Source organism: Etheostoma spectabile, chromosome 14, assembly GCF_008692095.1.
Source record: "Etheostoma spectabile isolate EspeVRDwgs_2016 chromosome 14, UIUC_Espe_1.0, whole genome shotgun sequence".
NCBI classification, from domain to species: Eukaryota; Metazoa; Chordata; class Actinopteri; order Perciformes; family Percidae; genus Etheostoma; species Etheostoma spectabile.
The window spans coordinates 14,778,390-14,787,311 of NC_045746.1; the positions used below are offsets into that span (position 1 = coordinate 14,778,390).

Sequence of the window (8,922 nt, forward strand, 5' to 3'; positions counted from 1 at the left end):
AACACCAAAGGGACACTTCCCATCTAAACTTCTTACATGGTTTCATTTAAATAACTGTACACATTGTTTAACATTTCACAAAAAAAAAACAAAGATTAGAGAAAAGTCCAAAATATTCAAGCAATTTTCTACTCTTTTTTTTTTTTACTGTTTTTCTGGACCACTGGACTTATTTACCAACACTATCAGTCAAAAGTTTGGGGTCACTTACAAATGTCCATACCACTCCATTATACACAGAATAGCAGCTGATCTTTAATGCCATATCCCCATTGCCCATTATCAGCAACCATTCATCCAAAAGAAACAATGCAACTGATCTCAGCTGGTATTCTGTCTCATTGATGGAGTGCAATGGAAATTTCTAAGTGACCCCAAACTTTTGACTGGTAGTGTAAATGTACAGTATGTTAAGTAACTAAAACTAGCTACACCTCAACCTGCTACAATAATGCATTGTCCATCAGTGTTAACAATTAAATAATTAAATCTACAATATGATAATATATCAGAACAAGTGCTTTTAAGTCCATTTTGCTGATGTTAATAATTCTTCTGTAAGAAAAATGATAAACTGTATGCAAGACTGAAATTGAGTATTTTTACATTGTGGTATTGGTAGTTTTACTTCAGTAAAGGTTCTGAGTACAACCTCCAGACACATACATTTACCCACAGAGGTTATTGAGAACATTCATCCCGAAGGAGGCCTCAGTCCTCCTTCTGCATGCTCAGCACAGTGTATAAACTGGGAAGTGCTTCAGAGGGGCGCTTGTCTTCACACTGTTTGAAAACCTGGAAAAACCATCACAGGCTGTGAATCATAGCAGTTTTCTTCGCAGGACGTGCCTGAGAGAACCTGAAAGTTCATTTTTCACAGCAAGGTGAAGTCAGCCTCAGACTTCACCTCGCATTTGCGTTTTAGTTGAGTCCAAGAAAGATTTTACAGACTCTGAACATCATTATTAGCTAATGTCACTCTCTCTCTCTCTCTTCTCATTTTAAGTTTTAATATGTAGTTTTCAACCATTATGTTAAAAAGTAGGTTTTTAAGGGAGCAGCTGGAAATCTCTTTGCACATAGTAAGAGGAAGCCACTTAAAACTTTGTACCTGGTTGCAAAGCCAAAGCAAAAGGGGTGGGGGGGATTTTACATTGAGCTCATTCTGTACGCTGGAGAGGGGAACATACAAAGTACAACCTCTCCTGATGATATGAAATAACTTTCTCATGACCACTCTCTCTCTTTCCCTCACTCATTTTCCTTTCCACTCCCCGTTTCCCTCTCATCTTTGCCAAATGTCCCTCAAAGCAGAGTTTATAAAATATGAATTGTCTTTGGGAGTTTTTAAAATAATTGAGTGAGCTATATGATGACACAAGAGCACACAGAGGACAAGGTACTCAATTGCAAATGGAAAGATGGAGGCGTGAGAGGGTGTGGAATAATCAGGAGAACATGAAAGACAGAAAGTGATGTAAAGTTATATGCAGTCGGACGACGAGGGAATGGGAAGTTTGGTGAGGAGGAAATATAAAGAATGAGTGTTTGAAAAGGAATCGTCAAACAATAAATTCATATAAAACTGTTTATTAACAAGTTGAAAAAGGATTTAGACACAGCTTTTAGTAAAGGAATGTTTGACATTTTTTCATATGATACATAAAGAGCAAGTTCAGCTCTGATGTCATACAAGCAACTACTGTGCCAACATACATTCATGTAAACTGAAGCCTTTTCTACACACTGCACCGTTTGAGATGTGACCAACATCTGACTGGCTGGGAGGAGGAGGACGAAGAAGGAGAAAACAAGGCAAGTAAATGAAAACCATGCGTGAGGCACAAAACAGGCGTATTGTATGACATGTCTTGAACACATTTCCTCATTCCCTCTCATAAACTCTGGTGCAGACAACATCCCCTGCAGTCATTGTCTGAAAGAAAACCGCAACAAAAGTGCATAGTTTAAAATTTTGATGCCACTTGCTAATAGAGCACACATATTAAAGGGTTCATAAGTTGTAACTAAGGATAAAAAAGGAAAACTTCCATTAGTTTGACATGGGAGTGTTCCTGCATTATTCCAAGATGGCTTTCCCAACTGCTAGCCTTGTAGTTTCATTTAAATCAGAATCACAGAGCTGCTAGCATGACTGTAGATGTATTTTACATTTAACTTATTTATGGCTTAAAAATCTATATAAAACATAAGTAAATTGTTTCTTAGCTTAACCCTTTGTGAAGGGTGTAACTTATTTTCCGTAAAGCTCTCTAGACTACACCACACTGTCTATACAGATGTGTATTGGTGCTGTAGACAAAATGATTACCAGTATCAGTTCTCCATTGTTGGTCAGCTCTCGGGTCCACGCTGTCTTGGGCCCATCACCTTTCTGTAAAGTCTGTTCACAGCTGATCTTGCTGTCTGTTTCCCACTTAGGAAAACTCTACAGGGATTCATAAGAAGAAGAATAGGAATCACTTAAGTGCTTTTGACTCTATAAAGTTTTAGCAAAGCTTGGGTTTCATCCTAGCTGGGGACCAGTGTGCTGATCTCTGAATTTCAGAACCTTTTTATGGCCTGTTGGAAACAATGTCCTTCACTCAGCAGGAACAGATGAAGAACAGATCCATGTACTATAACCAAGATTCTGGAGTTGCACTGAAACGATTTCCATATGTTTCTTCTGTGCTAGTTATGCTGTTCTTGGCTAAAATCTGGAATGCATGCAATGACATTATAAAGGAATGTTATATGGAATACCGTGCAGGGACGTCCATCCACTGTGGTCTCATTGAAGGACTGACCCACAGTGAAGGAGACATGGGTGGTACGGACGCTGGTGGATGTTTTGATGGACAGACTCTCATCCTGCTGGGTGATTTCCACTGCAGGGCTGGAGGCTGCTGTCGCTGCGATCTTCCTCAGGAACACATTCACACCTGTTCACACACAAACAGGACCAAGATCTAACTGGTAACTGTGGTGAAAGCATCACCTGTGTTGTTTATGAATATAAGGAGCATACCAGTGGTTAAAAATGTGTATTGCTTAAAACAACCACACTTTATCCATAGCATATTATAAGTTTTTACTGTGATGTCTTACCTTCTAAGCAGCAGAGTTCATTCAGTACAGCATGAAAATCCATCAAAGTGACTCTTTCAACACCTTTTTTTTTTTGAACAATGCTACATTATTGCTGAGTGGTAATGCAGCTGTGAGCAGGGAATGTTTTGAAATGTTTTCCTTACATGGTGGTCCTTGAAACTGTCATCTGATATTTGAAAGTCAAAAGCCGCAAAGCAGCCTTTATAAGCACAAGTAACAACCAAATTCATGTAATCCTTTTCACAATCTCCGTGTATGCTTATAATTTGTCTTCTCAGTTAGATTTTCACGTAACATAAATGCAATGCTTTTTGGCAACGTGAACATTTTCAAAAGTCTGTGCTGCTGCATTGCCACACCATTATAACATAACTTTGATGAAAATCAAAAAAGTCACCATGCAGAGACTTAAATTTATTTGTGGGCGTTTTACATCTTTGTGGATGCAGAGGCTCTTATCCCTTGGGCTCATGCCTTATAGTCCCATTTTATAATGTACCCATGTATTAAGCAGCAAGACAAAATATAACAGGATTTTCAAAAGAGAAGTCACCTGTAGTGAGCTTACTGCAAAGTACAACCAGGTTGAAAGTGGCTTACATCAACATCTATGTGCTCAGTCAGTAGAGATATGATGTGATGTTTTATAAATGTAAAACAAATGTAAAACTGACTCTTGACCCCTTAGTTTTTTGCCATTGTTCATCTTAACTGGGCTGTCTTCACACACACACACACACACACACACACACACACACACACACACACACACACACACACACACACACACACACACACACACACACACACACACACACACACACACATACACATACACACAGGCCCAGGGCAGTGAAGGAAAGTCAGTCTCAGATCCGGCTGGCTGCTGGGGCCCATGTCAAGGCTTAGTTCCGTTTACACTGGATCTAATTACAACCGCATGAGGAGGACCCTGCTTTAGATGAGTCTAATCTAACATTCCTCCACAGGCTATTTGCCTTCAGATTTTAATGGATGCCACTGGCTGGCCCTCACTTGACCTCTCTCTTTACTGCTCTCTTATAACTGGAGTCCATACAATCTTGTTTAGCTTAAAAATACCAATATTTCCATGAACACAGGTTAGCAGGACAAGAGCAGAATGTTACCACAGAGAGCCACTTCAAACCACATTGGTTCTCCAGCTGACCTCTAAGTCAACTGAATTTCAGGTAGACAATGTCACTGACAACATGATTGACAGATCATTGTGCAGTAGATGCTTCCCTTTCCCTTTTCTTTTTTTTTGCATTTTAACACTAGAGCTGAATGATTGACGATAAACCAGATTACAATATGCTGTTTGACTCTAAACTGGCATCACCGTTTTAAGTGCATGCAAAGCATTTTCATCTAAAGTAGATGAAGGTTGGGGAAAATGCATGCATGTGCAACCCTGTCTTGTGTTGAAAAACTTTAGATAAGCAACTTTATTGGGTGGCTATTTTAAGCAAATTAAATAAATAATCTATCCATGCGTGTAACCTATAAAATGTCTCAAATGCGTGACTCACCCAGTTCTTTCAAAAGTCCCTCGAAATTTTCGGAACTTTTCATTTTCCATTTTCCTGAGAAATCTGGGATTTTCTTTTCCATTTCCATTTTTTTGCAAGTATAAATAGATCGTAGTAAGCCGGTTCTGACTCCAGACTCCCCGGTCTGTCTGTCCCCCTCCGTGGTTTGTAAAGCCGTCTCCGCAGCCTGCATCTGCGCTTCCATTGATTGGCTGACAGCTCGCCTGCATCTGATGCGGGTCCAGCCAATACAGAGGCCGGTGGCAGGGAGGGACTTTCCCCCTGATTCGGACTGTACCCTCCACCTCTGTCAGTATGGTGAAAGATTTGGATACGAGCTGAAAAATGCAATTCCAGTAAGTCGATGGGCAGCCGACTCGAATTCAAGTGTTATTTGTAATTTCCTCAAATTACGTTATCCCCAATTAGCCTATTTGACAAGAAGTCCAGACAAAAAGTGGTAGCCTACGTAGCCTGAATACAATGCATTGAGAAAATTGAGAAAACTTTGCATTCTAAAAAAAAATATATACCCACAACCTGAATACATGTGTTAAGTTTTTTTAAGATCTGGAATGTGAAATCAGATATAAGGGTAAATGTATTGTGTTCAGCTTCAGAGTTGGGGGTGGTAAAGCGGGTAATGAAAGAGAAAAAGATAAGACTCACAGCTGGAGGCATCCATCCAGGAAGGTGCCATATGCATTTTGACTCTAAAAAGTACAATTAAGATAAAAGAGAGGACACACATCAGTCCAATTCATTATAACCAAAGAGCATATATGGCTATCAGGTTTATTTACCCAACAATACATATCATCCTGTCCTCATCTGAACTGGACGAGGACATCCATGGTAGTTTTGTAAAACAAAGAGAGACTTAAGACAACATATGTCAACTTATACAAAAATATATTCAGCTAATGCTTAAATCCTTTAATTCTGGCACACCTGAGTCATTTATATCCAGGTAGTTTTGTTTATATATAGGCTAATATTGCAGCACGAATGCATGCAAATTTAGGATAGTACAACATTACGTTTTTGATGTGTTACTGTAAAAAGTTAAGCTGAATAGGGTTGAACTTGGATTACTGACATTGTTAATTAATTGGCTGACTCAAAAATAACCCTCTCTCTGTTTCTCTCACATTTAAATGAAAGTCCAAATTGACCTAACTGGTATTTCCTGTTAGACCATGATGGTGACAAAGCAAAGTGCACATTCAGGTCATATGATATATGATTAAAATGTGGAAAATTAATAATAAAAAAGAAACAAGGAAATTGAAGAATATGTGTAAAATTAGGTGTCAAATAATAAATTATGTTCTTCCGCCCTACAGCGAGCTAAACAAAGATGTGTTGAAGACCTCAAGCAATTGTGAGAGTTGGAGCAGTATTTGATAAAACCACTCAGGAAGTTACAAAGAAATAGTCTAAGTAAGATAGATAAGAGCTAGAATTAAACATTTGTAACAAGTAGGCCGATAGAATAGCTGTCAAAGTATAACAGGAAGTACAACACAATAATTCATCTAGTAAACATACATCCACAAAAGTAAAAAGAGTTACATAACAGTTAATCAAACAGTAAATTAGTAGTTATAGACCCTGTAATGTTAGCAACACATTAGCTTCAGGCAGCTAGAAAGGCTAGCTAGGTTTTCACTGAACTGATATATCTCCAAATACTAACAAGAGTCTATAGTCGCCTACAACAAGGACACTCAGAGGATAAAGATTGTCAGAACTGGCTTGGTCACATCTGACAAGATGGTGAATGTAACAATGTCAGTTAAGCTTCAACTAAAATACCATCAAACAGGCTAGACCTACTGTCAGAGAGATGTAGGCCTATTTGATAATAGCACCCCATGTGCAATAAAAATTATTGACAAAGCCTCTCAGTGCAAACATAATTTTCTTTAGGTTCTGTTCTTTCTCTCTCAAACATGCGCTTACACACTGCCAAGAATATTTCATCAGGTCTGGATCAAAAGAGTGTGTCTGGAAACATGATGCAGTGCATTCACCCAACAAAAGGAGTCATGATGTTATCAGTCTCAAGCATTCCACCCTGTGGCACCATGCAGCTACTGTACCCTTTAAAGTTACTGTAACATGCCTCATCGGGAATTTTATACAAAGAAATTCAATATATAATGCAAAAGAGACATACCAGCCAGGCCAGCATTCACCGCTGGGTGACCTCAGACTGACAACACACAGAGGACAACAGCAGCTCAGGGATGAGAAGAATTAGAGGAGAATGGCCCTGATGAAAGGATAACACTGGACACTGCTGTCTCTGTTGCTATGACAACGCATGTAGTTTCATTAATCTATGATTCCCCTGAAAGCAATCTCCCTTTATATAATCTATGATTACTGTTGTTGGGCACCCTGTGCTGTAAAGACCTAGATGGTTGTTTGACTTTCTGGTTATTCACTTATTTATTAATGTGTTTAGGAAAAAACATTTTTGAATAATGTACGGTAGCCTACATGTATGTTTTCTCGCACAAAATGTACTTTTCTGCAGGTCTATATTAAATTTGTATTCATTTATTTTTATGTGATTTGCAGACATCATTAAATCCAAACACCACATCTAGGAGTAGTAATGAAAAGTGAACACGTTACCGCAAACACATTTGGATAAATATTTCCATTCACGAGAACAGAGTAAAGCGTCACCTAGCGGTGATTATTGTAGTTTCTTGTATCCGGAACCTCTTGTATTAGTTACGTGTTTCCAGCCGGTTGACGATTAAGCAAGCACTGGTCTCATCATGTCGAGGCACCTTCGCTTCATTGCACGGACAGTGATGGTCCAAGACAGCAACGTAGATGCGGCGTACAAGACTTTAAACAGGTCAAACCAATGTTTTAGACATCTTATGTTACAAAGGTTCCTGTTACCTAGGGGACGACAAGCTAACGTTATTCTTCCGTTCAATGTCACAATGCTGCGGCTGCGCAGTGGTATCACTGTTCAGCCTGAATTTGGCTAGCTAGGAGCTAAACGCTAATTTTGATGCCTAGATGGTTAAGGATTTCGTTAGCTAGATACATACAGAGGTAGACCAAATAACATTAAAATGGTTTAAAGTCTGAAGAAACATAATCACTATTGATTTTTTTAAGTGCAAGAACCTAATTGCGTGTTTGGTTTCCTTTAAATGTTGATATTAATAATAAAACAATGGATTATATGAAGACCTTAGCTAAGTTATAAATGGTTTCGGCGGCACTACTGTTACTTTCTATTTTCTACTGTAACTGGTTAGACAATGTCACCTGTGTTGCTATTTTCGTTTACCTGTTGAAAAGAGTGTCTCGAATGCAACCCCAAGTGTTGACACGTTTTCTCTACATCGTCCAGGCTCCTGACTCAGGATGGGGTCATTGAAACAGTGAAGCGCAAACGCTACTTTGAGAAGCCCTGCCGAGAGCGACAGCGGAAGAACTTTGAGAACTGCAGGCGGATCTACCACACGGAAATGGCCCGAAAAATTGCCTTCATCTCCAAGACAAACAAAGAAGATCCCTGGCTCGGCTGCTGATAAAATGTCTGATGAAACGGGACGTAATCAAGACCAACACACTGTCACTGTCACATCTCAATGGACTTTGGGAATGAAGTTGCTTTCATTGTTTAATAGTAAAATGAAGTAGATTGTGTCCATTTTCTCTACTAAATTTGGCATGGCTGGGGAGTGCTTGTACTCACTTTTAGATGTAATGAGCAGGCTATTATAGTATAACTATTGTTTGATGACATTTTGTGTTTTGAATCTAACCACACAATCTTGCTAATGAAAAAACTAATAAATGTGTGACATGTGGGGTGGCCTCTACCTCGCCCAGTGAGAGCGTTCGCCCCATGTTGGCTAAGTCCTGCAGCGACGCAGGGTTTGAATCCCACCTGCTGCCCTTTTGCTGCGTGTCATCCCCCATCTCTCTCCCCCTTTCCAGTCTACCCCACCATCCTTATAATAAAAGGGGAAAAGCCCTAAAAAATGTGTGAAATGTTCTGAAAATGTTAAATTGTTGAACTTCTATTTAAACCACAAAATTGGTATCTAAATGTGCTGTATTTATATAGCGCTTTTCTAGTCTTAACAACTACTCAAAGCGCTTTTACATCATAGAGGATACATTCACCAATCACGCACTGTGGCCGAGGCTGCCGTACAAGGTGCCACCTGCTCATCAGATATACATTCACACACATTCACACTCCAATGTA

General features: G+C 39.3%; 2 protein-coding genes across 2 annotated transcripts; one reads left to right on the plus strand and one right to left on the minus strand.

Moving 5' to 3' along the window:
* Positions 1-1,570: 1,570 nt before the first annotated feature.
* crabp2b (cellular retinoic acid binding protein 2, b) lies at positions 1,571-5,010 on the minus strand. Its single transcript, XM_032535194.1, has 4 exons — positions 4,668-5,010; positions 2,767-2,945; positions 2,333-2,449; positions 1,571-1,936 (listed from the first exon to the last, which is right to left on the minus strand). Exons 1-4 carry the CDS (start codon positions 4,870-4,872, stop codon positions 1,886-1,888), a joined length of 552 nt encoding a protein of 183 aa, XP_032391085.1. The 5' UTR covers positions 4,873-5,010; the 3' UTR covers positions 1,571-1,885.
* A 2,353-nt stretch (positions 5,011-7,363) lies between these two features.
* Positions 7,364-8,517, plus strand: mrps21 (mitochondrial ribosomal protein S21). Its single transcript, XM_032535195.1, has 2 exons — positions 7,364-7,545; positions 8,056-8,517. The coding sequence occupies exons 1-2, from the start codon at positions 7,463-7,465 to the stop codon at positions 8,234-8,236; spliced, it is 264 nt and encodes an 87-aa protein (XP_032391086.1). The 5' UTR covers positions 7,364-7,462; the 3' UTR covers positions 8,237-8,517.
* The last annotated feature ends 405 nt before the right edge of the window (positions 8,518-8,922 follow it).